Source organism: Molothrus ater, chromosome 20 (genome assembly GCF_012460135.2).
Source record: "Molothrus ater isolate BHLD 08-10-18 breed brown headed cowbird chromosome 20, BPBGC_Mater_1.1, whole genome shotgun sequence".
Classification (NCBI taxonomy): domain Eukaryota; kingdom Metazoa; phylum Chordata; class Aves; order Passeriformes; family Icteridae; genus Molothrus; species Molothrus ater.
Genome location: NC_050497.2, coordinates 6,980,004 through 7,004,244, shown reverse-complemented (window position 1 = coordinate 7,004,244; position 24,241 = coordinate 6,980,004). Strand labels below are relative to the sequence as shown.

At 53.6% G+C, this 24,241-nt stretch overlaps 2 protein-coding genes across 3 annotated transcripts in view; one reads left to right on the top strand and one right to left on the bottom strand.

The window, feature by feature from the left end:
• The window catches only part of PLPP7 (phospholipid phosphatase 7 (inactive)), a 22,931-nt gene extending 7,780 nt beyond the window's left edge, over positions 1-15,151 (bottom strand). The window contains exons 1-4 of one of the 2 annotated variants that reach the window (XM_036393961.2): positions 15,080-15,151; positions 14,121-14,320; positions 7,280-7,430; positions 5,216-5,688 (exon numbers count right to left, since the gene is read on the bottom strand). In XM_036393961.2, coding sequence (XP_036249854.1) covers positions 5,216-5,666 — 451 coding nt within the window. In that variant the 5' untranslated portion in view covers positions 5,667-5,688; positions 7,280-7,430; positions 14,121-14,320; positions 15,080-15,151. Of the gene's footprint in view, positions 1-5,215; positions 5,689-6,359; positions 6,418-7,279; positions 7,431-14,120; positions 14,321-15,079 lie in introns of those variants that run through there. The other variant, XM_036393960.2, reaches the window with a different exon arrangement.
• FAM78A (family with sequence similarity 78 member A) lies at positions 11,451-24,241 on the top strand. Its single transcript, XM_036393962.2, has 2 exons — positions 11,451-12,517; positions 19,854-24,241. The coding sequence occupies exons 1-2, from the start codon at positions 12,255-12,257 to the stop codon at positions 20,380-20,382; spliced, it is 792 nt and encodes a 263-aa protein (XP_036249855.1). The 5' UTR covers positions 11,451-12,254; the 3' UTR covers positions 20,383-24,241.

Here is a 24,241-nt window from a genome sequence, read left to right as displayed (position 1 = left end):
AACACCCCCGTGCCTGCTCCAGCCACAGTCAGATGAGTCCCAGGCTGTCCCTGCCTGTCCTTTATCCAAGGGGACACTGCAGGCAGCGGGACACATTCCTGCAGGCGGCAAGGGGGGCAGGGGAGCCGGGAGAGCTGGGCATTGCTGGCTGCTCAGAGATGCCTGAGCTCATCAGCTGTGAAGGGATGAAGGCTGAGCACAGAACCCACCAAAGACCACGGACTTCAGCTGCTGTATCTGGGCAGAACAGAGGCAGATTAGCAGCCTGGAGTGATGAAGAGGAATGTTTAATGCCAGGCTGGACCCGTGTCGAAATGCTGGATGCAGGGGCATCTGTGCTGTTCCCTCTGCCTGGCACCTTCCATGGGTCACTCATGGTGGGTTATTTGGCATTGAAATGTTTCCACCTCACTGGGCAGACGTGCTGCTGGCTCAGTGAGACCTTGGTGGGCACTGGCAGGGCTGGGAGGGGAGTGGGACAGCAGCTGAGCCCCCTCCCTGTGCCAGGCTGCCCAAGGAGGGATGGCTCTGCAGGGCACCAGCTCCTGAGCTGCTCTACCCATCCCTGACGGAATGTGCTCTGCCCTGCCTGGCTCAGGAAATCCCTCCTCTCACAGTGCAAGAACGAAAGGGGAAAAAATAGACACATCTGGCCCCAAACCATCCCTGGGGCTCTGGGCTGAGCAAGCTCTGCTGGATTCTGACTGATCCATCAGCTGTGCAGCTCCCCGGCCTCTCTGCTGGGTCTGGGCTGCCCTGAGGCTCAGCTGACAGGATCAGCTCCTCTGCACTGCCTGGGCATCTCATCTACCCCTGACCTTTACCAGCACCAGGCTGCACTGTCTGGATTTTTCATCCTCCAAAGAGAAGCACGACAATACCTAAAGCACATCTGTATTGTTAGAACAGGATCACTGGGGTCTCGAGGGGCTTGGGGAAGGCATTTTTCTCTCTCTCTTTCCTAATCCACCAATTTCTTGCAAATCTGGTCTTGCTTGGAAGCTGCCAGGATGGGACCACAGAGTTCTGACCATATATATGGATTTATAATTTTCTTTCTTAGAGGGTCTGTAGGGAATGCTTCAGAACATCATGGCTTGGCTCCTGGTCAGAGTAAAGCTATGCCAGTATTCAGGAAGAAGGCTGGACAGAGCAAGAACTTCCTCCCTGCTGACCTCCAGGAATGGAGAAGCTGCCCTGGGCTCCCTCCTTTCCTCCTCCTGTGGCATTCACCCATGCCCAGCCTGACACTGCTCGATGATACATCCATGGCCTCAGGCAGTGCTGTACTTAATGGGATAAATGCTTAGTGACAGCTCCAAAGAGCCATCCTGCCCTCCAAGGGGATGCAGAGCCAGCTGGAGATGGCTGAGCACTGGGACCAGTGTCACTGAGACAGCAAGCAAAGAGAAGATTCTGTTCTCCTAGTCTGGATGCCTGATCCAGAGAGCAGAACCAGTTCCTGGTACTTCAAACCAAGCACAAACACAATTTTATGAGCAAGGATGACCCAAGCAGGTACCTCCCAACAGCAAAGGCACCCAGCTGGATGGCAAATAACTAAACAGCAGGGGTTTGGCTGTAAACACAAAAGTGGGGCCTCGCTGGAGTGACCACCTTGGGTGGGCAACCATAGTCCATCCCCAGTGACCACATTCCATCCCCTCTGCAGTGAGAAGGTGCCTGGAGCTGCAATGACCATCAGTTTAACGAGATCAGTCTGTTTAGTTTAATAAATAGGAGGTGAAGAAATTACTTGAGCACCATCCAAAATACTGAAAGGCAGAAGAGATGCTGGCTGGGAGAGCTGCTCAGCTGGGGAGAGAAGGGTATGGAGACGCAATGAAGGGAAGAGTCCAACTAAAAGCACTTGTGAGAATCCCAACCACTGCAGTAATACAGAAATGGCTCTGACAAGTTCACCCTCACTTGTAACTGCACATCAGATTGAGTGTTTGGGTTTTTTCCCTTAACAAATTGAACAGGAATAAATTAAGGGATGTGCTACAGCCTGTATTTTGCCGTGGGTTAGATCGATGATCCAAATGTTCTTTGCTGGCTTTGCAGTCAATGAATCACTAAATTTGGATCCACATCCTCACCAGATGGATCAGAACCAGAAACTGAGGTACTGCTGCCCCCAGGGTTTAATAGAATTTCTGTCTGGTTCTGAAGCAGATCTGGGCATTTTACTGAAAGTTTTATAACTACTTTCCCCCTGCAAGCCCAACTGCAAAGTTCAAATTACTTTCTAAGCACCTTTGTTTTCAGAAAACCTTTGTGATTGCAGAGAAAAGCTTGAATAGTCCTAAAAGTTCCAACACTGGCAGACAAATAAAATGAACTTTATAACTGGGGGATTTCCTGGGTTATGATTTTATCAATTTAGCCAAGGGGTTGTGGAGCTTCTCCCTGACTTTTGCTCAGCCAGGGCTGGTGATGCTGAGACAATCTTCCTGAAATCATGTCCTGGCAGAGGGATTTTTACAGTGGGCACAGATATCTGCTTTCTTCCATCTTTTCAGTAACAGGCTGTGTGTGCTTCTCTGGCTGTTTGGCATTTGCTGGAAAGGATTACTGCGAGAAGGGGAATCAATAAATTCCATCACAGATGACAAACATGGAGGGAAAACATTGCTTGGGGTTGTCAATCAGCATCTGCAGAGGGGATGGATGGGGCATCCCAGGGTCAGACCCCCTCACCTGAAATGCCCCCACAAGTGTTGGCAAAGCCCCTGGTGGGAACTCCTCCTCCATCTGCAGTGGTGCTCCTGCCAGGCTCCCAGTCCCCTCTCAGCAGTCTCCTGTCTCCTTGCCTTGGAAGCCTGATTGCAAATCCTAAACAAGTGCTCTATGATGGGCTGGCTGCCTGCCCAGAGACTGCATCAGAAATTCTGCTTGATGTATCAAACCCTCAGCCAGCCGGGGGAAGGGAGGAGAGCCCGGGGAGGCACGGAAGGGGTGCCACAGACAGCCCCAGCTTCCCTCTTCCAGCAGGGAAACACCAGGACGTTCCCTTTCCTTTGACCTGTGCCTGAACAGGAGGGCTTTTCACCACATCCTGGTGGATTTGAACCATAGGAAAGCAGCAGCAAGAGAGACCAAGGATGCCAGATGCAGCAGAGGTGCCATGACCTTCCTGTCTACACAAGACCCCACTTTTCATGGGACCTGTCGAGGTCCAGCAGCCCCAGGCTCCCGGCCAGGCTCCTTCTCCACCAGCAGTGCAGATTTCATGGCAGCAGCCACTCAGATACTCAGAGTTTCTGACTGCAATCTTAAATATGAGCCCAAGGCCGCTCTCACAGCAGAGACCTGCTCTGTGGGGTGACACAAGTCCTCCTGCAGAAGCTCTGACAAGAGAGGCTGAGGGACACCTTGGCCAGTCCCACCAGGCAGTGCTGTCTTTTCAGAGGGAGCAGTGGAGCTCTTTGGGAATTGCCAGACCTATGGAACTGGTCCTTCACACCATTTAACTATTTCCTGTCTTGGCAGTGGGAGTAGTGTGTCTAGGCAAGGATGCAACACTTCAGAACCCCCAGCCGGTCCCTGGGCACCACGTTGGAGCTCAGGAGACCTGGAGGTGTGGGTAGTGATGCAGGGATGAGCTCTCCCAGCCACCACTCCACAAAGTTAGAACATGATCCTGAAGTGGCTTTGCATTTGTCCTCCTCATATAGCAACAGAAGGGTGAGAAAGCCTTCCTTTCTTTTAAGCCAAAAGGGGCACTAGCTCTTTGTAAGGATCTCAAATATTTTGGAGTCAAAGCAGTCAGAGTTTTCAGGCCCCAACCCCGTCAGAGGCTCTTGGGTCAAGAGACATCTGGAAGCTGTGCTGGTTGCTGTTAGTCACCTGCTATTTCATCCTCGTGCCCTTTTGGATGGAGCCTCTGTTCCCAGGAGGGGCTGACCCCAGCCCTGAGGAGCCCCTGCAGGAGCTGCTGATGTCAGTGGGCTCTGCATCACGCTGGAGCTATTCTGGCCTCTTCCCACCACAGCCTCCCCCCAGGAGATGTCCCAGCACCAGGACAGTCTCCTCCAAAGGCACAGGGGAGAAGAGGCAGCTACCACTGTGCTTTTCAAGCCAGTCCAGGTCAGTCTCCACCCTCTCTGAAGGATGAACTTGTGAAAAAAAACCCCAAAACCTGGGGTTGCTGAGCTGTGTCACGTCAGAGTCAGCCCCTGCAGACAGGACGTCCCTTTCCTGTGGTGCCTGTGAAATAAAGTGTCCCTACAGCCTCTCAAAATGCTCCCTGAGAAGAAAGGGTCTAAATCCAATGTTTTCAATTTCTCCTACCAACCAAAAGTGAGATTGCTGAGTTTTTAGGGCGGGTGAAACACAGAGTGTGGGTCACAGCCAGAGGAGAGGGTAATTAGTCACAAGGAAAAATAGGATAACTGGACCCTGTGCCAAAGGCAGAAGAGCAAGAAGAGCAAGGTCCTCGGGTATACGTGGCCTGGGCAGGCTGGGGCCAGGATCTAAGGCAAGTCACAGCTAGAGCTCATCCTGGTCACTGGTGGGACATCAGGGTGGGATGGGCCTGCACAAACCCTTCAACACATCCAGAAACAGGGACACTGACCACCACCATGCAAGGAAGGACTAGCAGGAGAGCCAGAGGCATCCCAGCCTGCCTACACAGCCTCTGGGTCAAATTAGCACATGGAAACGGGGACAGCAGCAAGAAAGGTACCCAAGGGAAGGAGGATGTGAGAGCAAACTGCAGCGGGAAGGTGACAGGACTCCATCACGTGGAGTCTGGTCAAGAAGGTGGCAAGGGGATGGAAATAACATCCTCAGGAATCAATCCAGATATTAGAGACTAATATCTTTATGATATCCTATCAAACACCAGGGCAGCTGACCACAGATTAAATAAAAGACACCACTGCTGGTATCCACCCTCCCACCACGGACACTCCCTCAATCTGACAGGACAACCCTGCCCCATGCAGGACCAGGGGCCTGTCCCTGCTCCATGGCTGTTCCCAGCTTCCATGGCTACTCCACCCCTCTCAGACACCCTCTTGTGCCATCCATCTCCCCCAGCACCTGGGACCAGGAGGGCCAACAAGTGCAGCATTTACCCTAAAGGTCACTCCCTGCTTCCCGGCCACTTCTGATGCTGGGAGCAGCCCGAGGAGGAGTCCCAGTGCTGCTGTCCCTTGTGAGGAGGGCTGGGCTTCCCCAGCAGGGAGGGAGGTTGGCCACTCACCTAGCAGCAGGTTCATGAGGACCTCCTGGCCTGCCAGCGTGCTGCTCTTCACCAGGCAGATGAGCGTGCCCGCAATCCAGGGGATGCCGTGCCCCGTTATCCCCAGCAGGTTGATCATGGAGCGGGCGCCTCCCCAGGAGGAGGCTCTGTTGGCACACACCCCCAGCCTCTTGGACATGCAGATGTCGATGGCCAGCAGCGAGTTGAAGGCGATTCCCTTGAAGGAGGGGTTGAGCTGCATGCAATCCTCCTCGGGCAGCTGCTGCGACTGCCGCCGCTCCTTGGGGCCGCTGCTCTGGGCACCGGCTGCCCCGGCCTGGCCGCTCTGCTTCCTGCTGGAGCTCCTGCCCTCCTGGTTCCCCTTCAAGGGCTGGTTCAGGGAGAGGAACTCAGCCCTGTTGAGGACATTGTTCCTGTCTCTGGCCCTGGACCGTGGCTGGGATGCTGGCATTGCAGTCTCTCTTTAACGCAACCTGCTTTGCAAATACCGGCAAGGAGAGAAATCCCTCTTCTCCCTGCAGAAAGCTTCCCCCACTCCCACCCTCACAAGCTGTGAATTTGGGAAGCTACAAACGTTCCCCTCTGTTGCAGTTGCCCCCAGCACAGACTGCAGCTGTTAAATATAGAGTAAGGAATGCACATGGCTGTTTACTTCATGGGCCTAGCAAGCTTGGAAGGAAAATTAATGCCAGGCTTGGCAGCCACTCCAGTGCCAGGGAAAAAGGTTGGACAGCCAATAGATATGAAGAAGAGGAGGGAAAAACATTGTGCCAAAGGTTGGTTGCTTCTGGCCTGGTCTATTTAAATCTTCCAATTGCTTATTCCCCTGGGCTGCAAGGGAAACTGGGAAACGTAGTTCTTTTTGTGCTGCAATTCACATTTCAGTGCCAGAGTCAGAGCTGGAGATGATGGCATCCCCCTCCCTCCTCAGGGCACCCGTGGGCGGCTGTGCTGCCTGGCTTTGCAGCACCACGACCAGGTGTCACCCAGGCACTTCCCCTCAAGGGGCTCTCCCCCAAATCTTCCTGATTCATCTGTTCTTCAACTCCTCCCCCCCATAGCTGGGCACCCAGAGTACCCCCCTGGCACAGATACCTTTCAAAGCACCCCCAAGCCCACCCTCCCTGCGTTTTCCATCACTCACCCCAGAGAAGCATCACCTGCCTCCTGATCACCCGGGCAGGAGCTGCTGATGAGTTCCCATCCTCCTTCAATTCCCATCCTCCTTGAATCCCCACCCTCCTGCCCCGGCGCTGCGTGGCCTCGATAGCGCACGTGTCCCCGCCGTGTCCCCAGCGCGGCACAGCCCGAGCTGACAGCAGGTGACAGCCACTGCTCTGTCCCCCGACAGCAGCACAGCCCCTGGCCCCAGCAGCACGGAGGGGAGGGAGGCTCTGCCAGGCCCCAGGGAGGACAGGGAACACCTGCTGTCCCTCCTGCCACACACGCTGTGCTCCATCACTGTCACCTCCCACCTCCCCGCCAACCCCCCTGAGACATCCATGGCCCTGGGAGCATCCCTGCAGCTCCAGTTCATGGGCTGAAGGATCATCCTGCATCCCTGGGAGCATCCCTGCAGCTCCAGTTCATGGGGCTGAAGGATCATCCTGCATCCCTGAACAGCAGCTGTGTGGCTCTGAGCCTCCAGCACCCCTGGGACACACCACCCATGTCATTCCTCCTGCCTGCAGGGTGACAGCCCAGCTGCAGCACCCCCTGAGCCGGGTCACCTCCACTGCCAGCACCTCCCCTGCACAATGGGCTCTCCACAGCACCCCCAGGCTCCTGGAACAGGATTGTTCCTATGCAAATAGGCTGGAAATCCCCCGTGGGTGGAGAATTGAAGATGGATATTACATTGAGGAGCAGAACATCCACAGCTCTTGGTGCCAGTGACATTTGTCTACACATTTGTCCAGTTAGAGAGGTCAGTGGATGCACAGGTAACCCTGGGAACTGGGCACCCAGGTGTCTTTAAAGGTCTTGTCCAAACTGCACTGGGGAGTTTAAGTACTAAATGAAAGGTGGTTCTCAGGCTTCCAAAGATAATAACAACAATTTTACCTTTTCTTTGCACTGTTATACATAGCTCTCCAAATTCCCTCAGTGAACTGCGCATCCAGGTTGTGCCCATGTGAGGGACAGACCATCCAGGTGGCAGCAGTGCTTGGACAAGCAAGTGTCTGAGGTCCTGGGCTTTGTTCATATTTTCCTCCTTCAAGGGAAAATAATGTACATCGAGTTATTTCTGATTCATACCCTCCTGGAACTTATCCCTGGTCAAGGGAGGTGATTCTGCCCCTCTGCTCTGCTCTGGTGAGACCCCACCCTGGAACACTGCATCCAGCTCCGGGGTCCCCAGCACAGGAGGGACCTGGACCTGTTGGAATGAGTCCACAGGAGGCCATGGAGATGCTCCAGAGGCTGAAGCAACTCTGCCCTGGAGCCAGGCTGGGAGAGCTGGGGGTGTTCAGCCTGGAGAGGAGAAGGCTCCAGGGAGACCTTGGAGCTCCTTCCAGTGCCTACAGGGGCTCCAGAGAGCTGGAAATGGAGTGACAGGGCTGGCTTCACCCTGACAGAGAGCAGGGTTAGATGGGACATTGGGAAGGCATTTTGTACAGTGAGGGTGCTGGGGCCCTGGCACAGGTTCCCAAAGAAGCTGTGGCTGCCCCATCCCTGGAAGTGTTCAAGGACAAGGTTGGACAGGGCTTGGAGCAGCCTGGGATAGTGGAAGGTGACCCTGCCAATGGCTGGGAGTTGGACTAAATGACCTTTAAAGATCCCTTCCAACCCAAACCATGTGATTCTGTGATGCCAGTGGGAGGAAGAGCTTGTTCCCTTCTCAGGCACCCTCACCCAGCCCATAAAACACAGCTTCTCCTGGCCCAGGTACCACGTGGGGCTGTGGCAGCCCTTAGGTCGCTCAGGAACTGCCACATCACCAACACCCAGCATCTCCTGCCTGATCCCTGGCTGTGCTGCCACTACCAGGGCAGTCAGCAGCCCATGCCCACCTGCCTGCCCTCACCCCACTGCCCAGCATGTGGAAAATCTCAGCCCACCTGGCATGGGCCAGGCAGAGAACCATCAGCACTGCTTCCACCCGGCTGCAGCCATCACCTCCCAGCGCATGGCCTCCTGGATTTTCCCACTCTGTGCAAATGTGGAGCTCTGCAAACAGCAGTGGGCACAGGGATAAAGGCACTGGTGGCCAGGAGGACCCTACAGAAACAGGGAGACTCCTGCCCAGTCTGTGCTGGGGATGCTCAGCTACAAATGAACAGGTTCCTCAGGAGCTGTCAGGGGTTAAAAAATACCTTGAAAGCCCTGGGAGTGAATTTAATCTGGTGCCTGTCTCTTCTGCTGACACTGATAGGAGGGAATTTCTGTGCCCCAGCCTCGCCATGAGACTCTAGCCTTGCACTCCAGCCCCAGTCCTGAGCAGGAAGGGCAGCATGGGATGGATGCAGTGCCAGCAAAGCCCTGTCAGTGGTGGAGTGGGCAAGGAAAACTGCCTGGTCTCTCCTGCAGCAGGGTGGGCTGTCACTGACAGTCCCAGCTGGGGAAACTGAGCTTGGGAGGGAAAAATCCCTGATCCCACTGAGGCCATGACAAGCCCCATCCCATAAAACTAACCCGGGTTTATAAATATCCCTGCAGACAGGCTCCCTGCTCGGCGGGGCTATTCCAGTCCTGACACATGATCCACAGGGGTCATCCAGCACCTGGGAGAACGCCCAGACAGACAGACAGACAGACAGATCCGGCAGGCTCCGTGTGCCCCCTGCTCAGCCCGGCTGCGCTCAGCCCTGCCCACCCTGCCTGCAGGGCTGCCGGCCGCGATCCCCGGCACAATTCCACAACCCCAGTGGCCAGCATGGCCAGGAAAACCGCGCTGGAATGTGGGTGGGACAGCAGTGACAGCCCCATCCCCTCTCTCTGCCCTTCACTGGCAGCGTTGGCGCATCCCAACCTCTGGCCAAAGCGGCAGCACTTGCACCCAAAGTGCATCCAGCAAACCCTGCACGGGATTCTTCCAGGGACAAAAAAAAGCTGGGTGGGATGTGCTAATGCCTTAATCACTCACAGCAGCCCGATGGAGACAGGCACGACCAAAACCTAACAAAAATTCCAGCTGAAGAGCTGATTTAATTAGAGTGAGATAATGCAATTTCCTAGTTGACCAGAGACAGCCAAGTTGAAGTAAGACCTGGCTGAAGCTTCAGTGGAACTAGAGTCGCAGAATATGCAGTTTCACCAGGCTCAGGATGCTCTGGGAAACTGTGACAAGCTTGTTTGAAAAGTGTGAAAGAGTCTTGGAAATGTCAAAGGATTTCAGCACCTTCTGGAGGCTGCTGGATATTTCATTCGGAAGATGCTAATTTCATTCTTCCTGGTACTACATGATAGTAAGTGCCTTGTAACGTGAGCAGGTTCTTAGTGATTCTCTCTGTCACAGGATTAGTGACTAAATTGTGCCTTTCACAGCAACTGGGAAGTTTAAAATAAATATTTCTCAATGCTTCGAGAAACACGTGAAGAGGAAAAACATCACAATAAGCTGTGTTTTTTCCAATTGCTGTGGGTGGAAAGGAGCAAACCTGCCTCCCCTCATCCTGCGGCATTTTGCTTGTTAGGATCACCTGGTAGCTCAGGTCTCTCCTACCTGCTAAGGGCTAATCCAGCCTGCTGAGAGCGCAGGGTGGGAAGGACTAAGAGACATTTACAGCAGCTCTGCACTGCTGTGCCACACCACAAGCAGCACCGGCAAAGAGATTTTTACCTCTCATTTCCCCAGGTTTCCTATTTAGAAACAAGTGGCAGAGGACACACTCATCCAATGCCTGATGTCCATCAGCTATTGCTGAAATGCCAAAAATTTCACCTCCCCTGGTGCTCAGATCCTCAGCCAGCTGATGGCCAGCAGGACCAGCTGGCAACATTACCCTTAAAACTGCCTGTAATAGAAGTTTACAACTTTCCCACAGGCCACTGCTGCCTCAGACGCTTCTCACTCCCCATTCCAGCTGCTCCCGTGTCCCACTGCTGCTAGGGACAGCTTTACATTATTCCTTGCTGGAATCACAGCCCATCCAGCCCTGGGCTACAGGTTCTGCAAATAAGAGACCATCCCCTCTGGTGCCCTTTGGCTGGTACCAAATCTACCCAGCAGCAGGCTCCAGCCAGGAGAGGAAAATCTTAATCCGAAAACCCAAGAAAAAGGACATTGCAGTGAAATTGAAAGATAACAACAACAACAACAACAACAACAACAACAACAACAACAATAATAATAATAATAATAATAATAATAATAATAAAGGGGGGAAGGCGTTTCTAAAATAAAAAAAAAAACTACATTACCCACAATTCACGGACATGTGGGAGGAAATGCTGTTTTTTTGCAAAGGAGGTTTAGCTTCAACAGCTGCAGTTTAAAAGCGAAATACAGGGGGAGGGATGGGACTGGGCGAAGGAGGGAGGACAGGGCGGCGGGGGGGGCCCGGAGCCGCAGCCGGTGCCGCCGCCGGGGCCGCGGGAGCCTCGGGCATGCGGCGCTCCCTGCCCGGGCAGCCGGCGGGGCACGCCCGGGGACGCCGCGGGGCTGCGAGCGAGTTCCCGCAAAGTTTGACCCCGTTGCCTTTCTGATGCTGCGGCGAGCGGAGCGGGAGCCCCCCCCTGCCCCCCCGCGCCCCCGGCGAGGCTGAGCCCCGGGTGCACGAATGTATTGCGGGAGAGGAAGCCTGCGACAGCCGGGAGGCGGAGGCACCGATCCTGCTCCGCTCACCTCCCCGGGCAGCCAGCGAAGAGGCGAAGGGGAAAAAAAACCCAGCGAGAGAAGAAGAAGAAGAAGAAGGAGCCTCCCCCCCGCCGCCCCGCGCCGCTGCTCGCCCCCGCAGCGCAGGAGCCGGGGCTCGGCGGCGCGGCCGGGGCTCGCCGCGGCTCCCCGGGATGCTGTGACGCCCTGCGGGGCCCACGCGTGTGCGGGGCAGCCCCGCCGCCCGCCCATGAGCCCCGCCGGCTGAGCCGGCGAGCCCCGGAGCGGCGGCAGCAGCAGCAGCAGCAGCAGCAGGAGGAGGAGGAGGAGGAGGAGGAAGGTCGGACACCCCTGCGGAGAGCCGCTCGCCGAGGAGGAGGAGGAGGAGGAGGAGGAGGAAGGGGAGCGGCGCCCCCCGGGCCGGTGCGTGGCGGGGGATGTCACGGGCGGCGGTGCCGCGGCGCTGAGCGGGCGCGGAGCGGCGCGGCCCCGGCGGGCGCGGGGGAGGCTCCATCGCCGCCTGCCCCGCTGCGCTCCCGGAGCCGCCGGCCCCACCGGCACCGCGCTCGCTTCCCTCTGCGTCCGGCTATTTCTAAGGGGAATAGGGAAAAAAAAATTAATCCCCAAAGCCCAGACATCGCTGGCGGAGGAGCCTCCAGAATCGGAGATTTGGCGACTTTTTGCATTTTCCAGCCGTCGTTTCTTTCTGTTATTATTGTAATTTTGTGTGAAAGGAAGTTATGAACAACTGCAAGTCAGGAAGTGGAAATCCACACCGGTTGTGACAAGCTGGGGCTAAAAACTATTTCATTATTTATATAGATGTGTCTATCAACATTCTGCTTTTCATCCAAAGAATAAAGGGAAATACCGGCTAGTCCTATGTTTGATGGTGAATGACAGACTGCATCTGAGCAAAGGAAGGACTAAATATATCAGCTAAGAACACCACCTTTATTTATTGAACTCAAGAGACTTTTTTTTTAACCCAAAGACTGTTTGAGGAAGAGATTTAATGGGTCATTAAAAGGGGAAAAAAATTTTAAAGGCCCTTTTGCTTCTGAAGCGCAGCTAACCTCAAAAATAGAAGCAGTACTTGTAAGACAGATATTCGAATTAAGGCTTTACGTGATGAATTTTCTATCCTATGGATATCAGTTTTGAAATTACAAACCAAGAAGATCTGTAATTGATCTAGCACCAGACAATTTCAATGCCTAATATTCCCCAGGATTGCTGGAGTACCCTAGGAGCTGCGTCAGACTGTACTCGGGGTATGCCATGGGCTGTATTCAGAGTATTAGCTGCAAATCCAAAGTTTTCCGGGAGAGCATTTCAGTGGTTGAAGTGAAAGCCTCCATTGATCCCATTCCCACCAGCATTGACGAGTCCTCCAGCGTGGTGCTGCGCTACCGCACCCCTCACTTCCGAGCCTCTGCCCAGGTGTTGGTGCCCCCTCTCCCCAAGAAGGAGACCTGGATCGTGGGCTGGATCCAGGCTTGCAGCCACATGGAATTCTACAATCACTACGGGGACCAGGGGATGTGAGTATTCCCGAGGGGAGGGCGCGTGCGGGTGCGTTCGCCCGGCGGGGAGAGGGAGAGGCAGGGCCATGGCCTGCTTGGGAGATAGTGGATTAAGCCAAAAATTATAACCCATATTTAAAAGCCCAGCCCCTCCGAAACTTAACAGGACTTTGCCATGTGTTTAAAATACAGGAGAGCTTGTCCCTGCCCTTTCAAAGCAGTGGGTGTTCTTCTCCTCGAGTGGGAATTCACCCAAGCCCCAGCCAAACCCCACTTGTTCTGGTAGGAACCCATAAAGCAAAGCTCTTCCACAACAGCTTTCGGGCTGCACAGGAGATCCTGGAACCCCGGGAGCAGCCCTGCCACGACAGGCTCCCCTGCTTTGATGGGTGTTTGACACGAGTGTTTCTCCTGACCTCCAGCTCCTCTTGCCTGCATCCCTCCCCACCCCAAAGGTGCCCGTTGAGGAGCCCCAGGCAGAGGCCAGGGCTGACACTTGTGGCACAGAGCCGTCCCTGGAGTGCTCTGCTGCTGCTGCTGCTGCTGCTGCTGCAGTGAGCTGTGGCTGGGAGCTCATAGCCCACCAGCTCTGGGAGCACATTGAACGTCACAGGAGGAATCCTGCTTGCTTTGCCCACAGTAGCAGGCAGCCCACGGGGAAGCACAAGCTGGATTTAACCCCTTGCTAGTGAAACCATCCGCATCACCTTGGAGCAGGGTGCGGATTCCGCGTTCCCCTCCCTCATGGGTAACGTGAAAGGGAATACCTGGGGTGTAGATGTGAGGTGGGAGGAATCCAGGGGCTGTTTGCACACCAGGAATCCCCGTGTTACTGGTCAGACAGTCATAGTGAGGCAGGAATGAGTCAAATCAGAATGTCACCTCCCTGCCAAGAAAAGTCATCTCTCCCCAGTCCCCCACCAGCTTGTTCTCCAAACGTTGCAGGCTTTGGCCCACAGCTAAATCAGCCCCAGCACCTGATCCCCAAATGCCTGCACAGAGCAGCAATTCTGCAGCTCACAGTGCTGGGCAGCACAGGTGCAGCCTCCTGGTGCAGCAGAAATGTGTCTGTCCAGCCACGGGGACAGAACCTGACCGTGCTGGCAGATGGGTCAGTGGCTGGAGCTGCTGATGCTGCCCAGGCTCTGGGGCTGAGGGAGGAAGGACGGGAAGGTCAGGTCTGAGAATCCTTTCCCTGCTCATCCCGAGTGCCTCGAGCCAGGGAGATGCTGGCTCAGCCCCTGAGGGTCAGTCTGGGCAGCTTAAAAAATCCCTGAATGAGGAGTGCTGGGGGAGGCGGGCTGGAGAGCAGGGATGAGTGAATGCAGCGCCTTCCTGACAGCCTGAACATCTGCACGCATAGCCCCCCTTCCCTTCCCTTCCCTTCCCTTCCCTTCCCTTCCCTTCCCTTCCCTTCCCTTCCCTTCCCTTCCCTTCCCTTCCCTTCCCTTCCCTTCCCTTCCCTTCCCTTCCCTTCCCTTCCCTTCCCTTCCCTTCCCTTCCCTTCCCTCTCACAGACCCGAGGGAAGGAGGAGCAGTCCCAGGTGACAGGCTGCCCCCCTCCTGTCCCCATGTCCCCTCTCTGCCCAAGCAGAAAGTTTCCTGAGAGGCAAACTGGTACCTGGCAAACAGCAGCAGTGCAGACAGGCTGATCGTGATTTTAAAAGTATTTACAGCAGGCCCGAAATCTGTAGGCTTTCTTGGCTCCAACAGCATCTTTAGCAAGGACAATTTGTTGCTCAGATGTTCCCAATTGCAGGCCTTTGGGATTTGCATGTGTAATTCTCAGGCTCATTTAGGAATCCTGTCTTTAGCCACCAGCTGCAAAGGAAGAATAGAAAAGTCCACTTTATATAAATACAGCTCAGATGCACTGAAATAGAGGGGACTGGGCACAGAGTGATGCTGCCAGTGCTGCTCTGGGCTGCAAACCTCAGTGTGGCCTTTCATTTCTCTGCACCTGAGTTTCCCTGTGTTTAAAAGAAGGATTTGGTACAGCCTGCCCTTGCTGGAATGTTTTGGGACAAAAAAGAAAAGAAAAAAAGAAAAAAGGAGTAGTAACTGCTGCTGTAAACTGGTAGAATTAAACACTGCAGCTATGTGTGAGAGCTTTTAGCTAGAAAATCATGGAAACAAAGATGTTTCCCTAGGAGGTTCACTGACATTTAACTGATTAAAAAAAAAAAAAAGTTACTCGAACACAAGCAGGAATTGCTCTGTTCCTGCACTCTCTTTCTATAGACTCATTGCCATCTGAAGGCTATAAATAAAGGCATTTAGGAGGAAAGGCCTCTTCAATGCTATGGGAGCATGGGTTGGAAGACCATTACAGAGAGAGAGAGAGAGAGAGAGAGAGGACACAAACCTGAGAGAAAGGATGGGCCAAGGCTTTGGCTGGTGTAACTCGATGTAATCCCACTGACCTCCACAGAGCTGCATCGATTGATGCCAGCAGTCCCAACTTTCCATGGCAGGGAGAGGCCACTGCCACATCCATGTTTTTAACCCCTGTGGTGACTGACAAACAAAAACCCCCAAATAATCAAAAATCACTCATCCGACCGAAGCACCAATACTTACAGCAGGCTTTGGATTAATTTTTCACTTCTCTGCTGGGAAGTTGTTAGCTGTGCATAAGCTGGCCATTACATTGAGGATGGAAACAGCTGAGAAATACTGGAGCAGATGGAGCTGTGCATAATGCTGCTATAGGGATGGGAGTACAGAGGGGATAATTTAGACACGCACGTTTAAAGTGGCACTGACAATTTGGGGGCTAAATGCAGCATTTTTAAATTTAAAGGGAGAGAATTAGAGCTCAGCTAACACATAAGTGCTGGCATTACTTTACATGTGAGTCAGGAGATGCTGCAGGGAGCATGAAAAGCCCCAGCACGAGGGTGTGGATGTGCTCTCTGACCCCTCTCTGTGCAGGCCTGGGGCAAACTCCTGTGCACCCCATGGCTGCTACTGCTGCTCCTCCCATGCAGGATTTTACCCTTGTCCTGAGGGAAGGATCTGCTGCGCAGAGGGAGGCAGCAGGATCAGGGCCAGAGCTGTGACCTGAGCAGGAGCAGCTGGACCAGGTCCCTGCTGGCATCTGCTGGGGTGGGTGCTGGTTTCTGCACCTGGTGGAAGCTGTGTCAGCTCTGGGCCATGCTGGAATGGCATTATCCAGCCTCCTTCATCTCCATGGAGATGTGCAAGAAGCTGTGCAGATGGAGATATGCAAAAGAGAGAGATAAATAAATTGGAGTTGGAATATGATCAGCCAAGAATCTGGAGAAGTTTTCCTGTGGATGTTTCTCCTCCTGGAAGACTCCATGGGGCACTTGCATCCTTACATCATCACTTCATCTTCCCAGGCATCTCTCCCTGGTGAGATTAAATCTTCCATGCCCTGCAGCAGGGACATAATGAACTCAAATTGTCAAGAGAATAAACCCCCAGTCCCCAGGAGGGAGGACAAAATCAAAAAAAACCACAAGGGCATCTTTTCCAAAGAAAGTGAAGGGAGGTCAGTTCACTGTGGGAATTGACTCCTCCAGGGATTCAGAGGACAAGGCTTTGCTGCCCTGCAGTGGCCCCTGGATCTCACCCACCTTAGCCCAGTTCCAGGGCTTGTCCAGTTGCACTTGAGTCTGCCCCCCTAAACCAGCAGAAATTGTTCCCTTTTTCCTAATGCCAGTTTTGTGCTAGTTTCACTCCCTGGCCCAGCCCCAAACACGGCTGCTGGTTCAAGAGATGAGGCAGGAACACACAGCTGGAGGGTGGGAGGAAGAGGGACCACAGCAGCACAGCTCTGTCAGCTGGGGAGCAACAACTTAAATTTCCTTCCTGTTCTTCACTCTAACCCTGCCTTGACTTGCCTGACATGCTGGAAAAGGTGAGCGAGGCACTGCAAAGGAGAATTTAAAATTGAGCAGCTCTGGCTATCAGGTTTTCTTTCTCTCAGCGAGTCCCCCGTGCAGGTCAGTGGTGGAGGGAGTCAGGAGCAGGGATGTGAAATGCCTGGGACAGTTTCACTACACCCACACATGGCCCTGCTCCATGCACCAGGCAGGGGCTCTGTCCCAGAGGGGCTGCTCTTATTTAGGGAGCTTGGAGAGGAAGGTGTTGGAAAGCAGAAGGTTGTGCAAGTCCAGCTGGCCTGTGACTAATTAGGAGCTGGCTTTAGGCAATTAGAGCTGAGGTTGCAATAGTGCCTGGTGCCTGTCTGGAAAGGTTGCCTGGATGTTCCCCACTGCTGGATGCCCAGGGCTGGGTTTGCTGTCACTGCCCTGCTGGCTGCTGTGGGACAGACATCTGGCAGCTCAGGAGGATTCGTTCTGTGTGACAGAAGAGGAAAAAAGTGTCTGAATGAGAACTGGGAAGCTAAAACCTACATAAACCTACATAAAGCTGCTTGGCTGTCAGCAGCAGGGCTCTGCTCGTACCACAGGAAATAGCTTGAAGTTCCTTCTGGTAGCAAGAAGACATTTGTTAGGAGAGGTTTCTTGGCAGCTCCAGGCTCTGGTGGTGCCCACACTGGCTCTGAAGGTTTCAGAAGAGGCAGAAAGAGGCTTGTCAGTGTTGTAAGGCAGAACCTACTGATCTTGGAGCTGATCAGTGAACCCGCGAAACCAGATAGCTTGGTTTCTTTTCATGCCTCCTTCCTGCTATTGTCAGCAAAGTGTTTATTGGGCACTTTCTGGTCTCTCCTTGGCTCGACACTACCAGAGAAAGATGCTGATGCAGCCAAAGATCATTCCACAGCATTCTTTCCAAAATCATCCAGTTGTTGGCATATTATTTAGCATGGACACGCTCTGCAAGCAGAGGCTGCCAGCCTGGCTGGCACAGGGGCTTTGCTGGAGCATCAGGAGAGGGACAATCACCAGCAGCAGCCACCGTGCAGCCTCTGCTCTGCTCCAGTCATGGGATCATCATGAGGCCTCGTTTTTCTGCTTGTTCCAAGCAGAGCAGATGAAGCATGATGGTTTTGAAACCCTGGGGTTAACCACACGGGCTAGAATTAGGCACAGTGTGCTCTCTGAAGAAACACAGGCTGGTGTCTCCTTCCCCATTCCTGCCCATGCCTTTCCTCAAGCTGGGTGTCCTCCTGGGCCACCCTGAGCCCAGCCACACTCTGCTTTGTCCTGGGATGCTGCAGGCTCTGCAGGTACCATCCTGCTCAGGCCCTGACACAGCTCCACCCTTGTCCTCTTCTTTAAATCCTGGGCAAATCCCCAGAAGCTCCTGCAATTCTGTCCTGACCTGGGAATGAGGACAGGGACAAGCAGATCTTAGAGTGTCTGCATTTACTGAGCATACTCTGCCAGGTTCTCCTGCCATCCAGCCAGCAGCTCTGATCTGAGCAGGCTGGAGCAGCCCAGGAGGGTTCTCACCCTCTGGGGCATCTCAGCTCCTGGTTGGGCACCTTGGTGCCTGCAGAGATGCTGTGGCTGCACCACGCCTGTCACCTCAGTCACATCTCAGCCCTGGGTGACAGCCAAGCTGAGTGCCAGCCCCTGTCTGAATGGAAAGTAATCCTAAACCAGCAGCTGAAAGGGAGAGAAGAGCCCCCAGATGGGGTTTTGGAGCTGGGCTGTGCAGCAGGGAGGGGTGGGGGCTGCAGAGCAGGACCTCCACTCATCCACCAGCAAGGGCTGGGTCACCCAGCATCCCCTGAGCCTTCCCTGGGCCATCCCTGAGCCTTGCCCTGCTCAGCTCTGCCTGAAGGGCACAAGGGGTGATGAGCCAGGATGACTCCGGTTTGCAGAGCAGAGCAGAGCATATAAACATCTCTGCAGTGCACAAGGGTCCTGGCAGGACTGCTCAGGGATCTCCTTTTGGCTGCCTTCACTAAAAATTTTCTTCCAGGGAAAGGACTCCCTCTGCCTGCTGGCGATGAGCTCGGGAGGAAGGGATTGCTGCAGCTGCGGTGCTGTAGCTGACAGCAGCCTGTAAATCTGAGCAGGGAGATGTTGTGCTTGCATAACCCCTGCTCCTGCGGCTCAGAGCATCCCTGCAGCCCCTGCTCCTGCGGCTCAGAGCATCCCTGCAGCCCCCGGGGCACCCCACCTCCTGTCTCACACTTCACCTCCCGTGGGGAGGTGTTTGCCAGGACCCCCTGCTCGCATGAAAAAAAAATATAAATGAGACCTTAAAATCCCCCGTGGTATCCTCTAGCCAGAGCCAGACACAGCTAAGTGCTGAACGATCCAGCGGGTACAAACATGGAGGCACTTCACGGTCATTAACTAATTAACAGTCAAAACAGCCTTATGAGACAGTCACATCAGCCCTGGCCAGAGCAGCTCATCCCAGAGCTGTGTAAGAGCCAGCCAGGCCGACCAGTACCCCCAGCCACAGCCTCCTCTGCAATCAAGGGGCTATTTTAAGCTGCAGCACCAGACTTATGAAAGGCTTGGACAGTCACCCTGACCCTGACGAGCCAGAGGGCGTCCCCTCTGTGTCTCTCCAAGATAAATCATTTCCCATGTCCCAGCCTGCAGCAGGGAGCCACAAGGCTTGGGGAACTGGAGCACAGCCAGTGCTATGGCAGGGTCAGGTGCAAACACCACTGCTGCTGCCACCAGTCCCTTCTGCTGCCACCTTCATTGCTGGGACATCATCCCTGGGTGGTGAGGAGTGCTGATTCATGAGCAGGAGGGAGAAGGTACATGAGAGGCACCTCTGCCAGCCTGGTTTTTAAAAGACTGTCCTTAAAACAGCTGCTGTGCACTGAGCGAGTGATCTGTGGTTGTGCCGTCTCAGAGCAAACATCCAACCCTTCTTCTGAGACATTTACAGCAGTTTGCCTCGATTGGCAAATCTAATCTTTAAAATTATATTGGAAGCTAATGGAAAAACCGACTCCAAGTTGTGCATCAAGCAGTACAAGGTGACAGGGGAGTGTTTTCACTTACATTCCCGCTAGCAGCACTGACCTTTCTGTCCCTCTCACAGGTGAGCGGCGCGGGCAGTTTTACAAGCAGCTCCACCTGGGGCTCTCTGATTACTGTAACACCATCCCCAGCCCAGAGCCTGGAGTGCAGCCCTCGAGCTGGGTCCTTCCAAGGGCTGCAGGAGGATGGGTTACACTTCCAGAGCCAGGCAGACAGCGGGGAGGGACAGCAGCTCATCCAGAGAGAAATGTAGGGGATGAACGGATTGAGAGCGGGCCTGACAAGAAGGATGCTTTTAATGGCAGGGATGAGCTCTTTGAGCAGGATGGCACAAAGGGCACAAATTCCAGTAAAAGCTGGAGAGGGAAGGCATCCACAGCTCTTCCTTCTCCTTTCTAAAGTCTAGCATGTTTCTAAACTAATTAATTAATTCATTATCCATAATTTGCTATTGATTATGGCAGGTCAAGTTGGGAGCTTCCAGATCTACTGGACGGTAAAATCCAGGCCATCAGTGACTCAGACGGAGTGAACTATCCCTGGTATGGGAACACCACAGAAACCTGCACCATCGTGGGTCCCACCAAGAAGGAGTCCAAGTTCAACATCAGCATGAACGACAACTTCTACCCCAGCGTGACGTGGGCCGTGCCCGTCAGCGACAGCAACGTGGCCAAGCTCACCAGCATCCACCGGGATCAGAGCTTCACCACCTGGCTGGTGGCAACCAACACGGCCACCAACGAGATGGTGACCCTGCAGACTATCAAATGGCGCATGAGGCTGGGCATCGAGGTGAACCCCAGCAGGCCCCTGGGGCAGCGTGCCAAGCTGCAGGAGCCCTCTGCTCAAGAGCAGCCCCAGGTCCTCAGCAAGAATGAGCCAATACCACCCAGTGCCCTTGTCAAACCCAATGCCAATGATGCTCAGGTACTCATGTGGAGGCCAAAGGATGGACCACCACTCGTGGTGATACCCCCAAAACATCGATAATGCACGCCTGGCGTCCCGGCACCGAGAGGGAGAAAATAAACCCGAAGCAAAACAATCACTTAGGTATTAGGATACACACCTATAATCTGAGCAAAATCTAAATGCACTTTTTATTCATTCAACAAATGCAACCATTCTACCTTCTCCCATTGGGACGGATTTCACTGTGCTAAAGCTAAAGAGGAGACCTTGGACTCGGTCTGTCTCATCACTGGATTCCTAAGGGAAGAAACTAACACTGATGTCTACCCTATAGCTTTTTTTTTTTCTTCCCTACTTTAGTTCCTCTTTGAACTTCAGTCTCATTAGCTTGTCCAGAACTACCCAGAACTATAAGAACATTTTATTTGGGATTTTAAGAATTTTTTTTTTCTTTTTGGTTGAGAATGAAACAAGTCTCTGGAGCAAAAAGTTGACTATTTAAGATAAGGTTTTTTTTTTAAGCTGTAAGGTTCTGAGTTGCAAATCCAAGTCATGCGGCCTTATGTAGACTTTGCTTTGCATTGCCAAACTTTTGCCTTAAAGCTATGTTTGAAAAAAAAAAAAAAACCAACAAAAACACCACCAGGCAGAATGTCCTTTCTACAGAATTCTGGAGAAAAAGTTTTGGAACAAGGAATAGATTGTCAGTGTGGCATGGGCTGATGGATAAAAAGGGCATGAAACTGGAAGAAGCAAGAAAATCTTCCTCTTTTTAAAACCTGGAACAAGGAAGCATGGAAATAATCTCAGTTTCAAAGCAATGCAAATAACAACCCTGCTGTCGGATGGCTCTCGAGGGGGAGCTCCCAGGCCACCTCTCCCTGCTTTGCAGGAGGCCTTGGAAGCTCCTCGTGCTGCTCACCCGTGCTGGTCTCAGCCTCCTGTTAGCAGTTCAACAGGGAACAACCTCACAGCTGGAATTGTGGCCCTGGGAGTCAACACCAGTCAAGAGGGGGATGTCCCAGTGGGTTTGTCTTTAGGACACACAGATGTTTTCCCAGCTAGCCCACAGCCTCACCTTTTCGTGGATGAGAGCCAAGGGCTGGTGTGCCTGCTGCTGTCGGGTGAAGCTCTGTGGCCCCATTTGCTGTGAAATCCCAAAGAGGGGGCTGTACAAAGAACGGGGTGTCCAAAGGATCTTCTGAAGTCACTGGAAGCACACAGGTGTCAGAGGGGGCAGATCTTACCCACCCAGCCTACCCAGCAAGATCAGGAGCAGCCACGTCTGAAAATAACAGGGACCCACTCCTGGCAAACACAGCAACAGCTGAGGGAAAACTCTTCCTTCTGTGGTAACCAGTCACATTGGGATTCACAGATCATTTTCTTCCCAATGACCTCATGATCTACCTGACTGTCAGGCACGAGGTACAGGCAGGGCCATGACACTGTCCCTCTGTCATGGCACAAACATCCACTGTAGCAAAGGGTAACACATGAGAAGGTGCAGGCAGGGCAACACCTGAGCCCTGGGTGTGGATCCTCAGTGAGGAAGGAGCATTTGGAGGAGGTGAAACCTGTAGCTTTTAAGAAGGACCAGATGGCTGCTGAGATAACCAGATGCTCCTCTGCAGAGGAGCATGAGGCAGAAGAGCCTTTTGCATGGGAGGGAGGGGTTTGAAGGCAGAGGAAGTTCTGTGGTAGAGGTGGCATCTGGAGGCCAGGGCACAGGATGGGGAGTGGAGGATCTGCCCTGCTCCAGCACACGGCCTCAGGCAGATCACTTCCCTCTGCAGCTCCTTCCCCCAGTAAATATTTCTTCCTCCTATTAACAACTTGCCTCAAGAGCTGGGACTAAGGAGAGTTCTGCATGCCAGGTACAAGCCTGGCCCTGCTGAGCTGGTCTGAACAGGTCTCACAACCCCACACACGCTGCTCAAAAGGCTCTCCCCATGGAGAGGCACCAATTAGCTGCTATTCCTACCCCCATCTTCCACACAGGACGTTACCAGCAAGAAATTCTCCTTCCTCACTTCTCCACAGCCACACCACCTCCTTTGGCAACAGGTTCAACGCCAACCCCTGCCTGGGGAATGCACACCCAGAAGTTGTGTCCCCCACCAAGCCAGCCTCAAACCAGCAAACAAGGATCCTGGGGCTCTGCAGCCATTCCCCTGCCTGCAGGGGAGCCCACCCTCCTCATCCACTGGCTTTCAGAGATGCTCAGCCATGGAGCTGCTCCTTTCCACGGGCAGAGCTCTGAGGTGGGAAGTCCGGCTTGCAAACGACTGGACTGGATCAACCCCAAATCCACGAGCCAAAGGGTGCCTCAGTCTTGGCTTTGGGACTATAAAGGATGAAGCTAGGGAGACTTGGACTTGCACAGTCACTCTCTGTATTAAACTCTGTTTTCTTACCTGGATTCAGATCCAACTATAGCTCCACTGGCACAGCCCTTTGGGACTTGTCTGTATTTTCTCCGAGGCAATACATGCAGAAGAGGACAAACTGTGAGCTGTGGGTGAATAGCTGATCATGCTCTCAATGCATCTTGGCTGCTGCTGAGTCCCATGGGTGGGAGCAGAAGGGGGATTTGTGTCTGGTATTCACTTTGTCTCCAGGTGCTGAGTACTTACAGTTCTCACTGATGTCAGCCTGGGTCGAAGGAATCGGACCCAGTTGTCTTAATTAGCTGCACAAAGAAATTCCAAGGAAAGATTTCTTCTCAGTCACCAAAAACCACATTCAGGGAACACCTACGTCCTTTCCCACTTAGCTTTGTGTTGCACTTAGTCTCCCAGTGCATTAAGCAAATCTGGTTCCTCCTATTCCCTCTACCTGGTGGACTGGATACATCCATGCAATTTGATAGTAACCTCCTGGCTAATTTGTCCTGTTGCACTGAATGGACCCAGCTGAGCAGTAAATACAAAATTCAAATTTCACTCTGGGGTCAGCTTTGCATGGACTTCTCCCTTCCCAAAGAATGCCTTTATCCCGTGCCTCGGTCGAAACGTCCCCCCTCACCTCCATCTGCATCCCCAGACATGGCAGAGAGAGTGATGCTGCCTCTTTGGAGATCTCATGCATCGTGATTAAAAGTGATGTTTTTCCAATGCTGCTTCATTACAAAACTGATGGGGACAGATTGTCTATGACAGGAAGGATGGCTGGAAGTAACAGGGGCTCTAAGACACCGCTGTTGCTAAGGCTGGTGGTTAGAACAGGGATTGACTGACAGGGCTCCAGTGGGGACTTAAATGTCTGGGGACCCAGGGCAGAGTGGCAAATGAGCAGAGGTGAATCAAGCTCCTTCTCTGGCAGCTTTTGGCAGAACCAGGAATACACAAAGGGTACACTGGGAAGGTGTTGGGGCACCGACACGGCATACACAGGTGAACGTGAGTGTGTCTGTGCCTCACCCTTCCCATCAGTGATGCTCTCAGCTCTTTATAGACCCAAACCCCCACAGGGGCTCAGAGTGCAGCCTGGCCATCCTGTCACAGCCCTGTCGTGGTCCAGGGTGGGCAGCAGCCCTGGCCCAGACCCTCACCTGCCCCCAGGGGCTGCTGAGCGCGGCCAAGGCACCGAGTGGGTGGCGGACCTCGTGGTTCTCCTTCCCTACCCTTGACACCGAGATGGGCGTGGGAGGAGAGGGGCAGCCCCTCGGGGAGTCAGCACAGACCCTCAGCAGCCTTGGGGAGGGGTAGAGACCTGTCGAGCCGGCGCCAGGCCGGGTCCAGCCCGGGGGGAAGGCCAGGCACCGCTGTCCCTCCTGCCCTGGCTCCCGGCGCAGCAATAAGAATCGTCCTTGGTCTTGCAGAGATACTGTGAAAACAAAACCAAGATGTACCGAGTCTGGACACTTACAGAGATGTAAAATACAAAACCCTGCTTTTATAACAGACAGAGAAATAAAGTGAGATTTTCAAACGCG

Bases quoted from the DNA above. Each gene is read 5' to 3' on its own strand.
- FAM78A (XM_036393962.2), top strand. From the start codon at position 12,255: ATGGGCTGTATTCAGAGTATTAGCTGCAAATCCAAAGTTTTCCGGGAG. The intron at 12,518-19,853 runs GTGAGTATTCCC...TGATTATGGCAG, and splicing joins CACTACGGGGACCAGGGGAT to GTCAAGTTGGGAGCTTCCAG.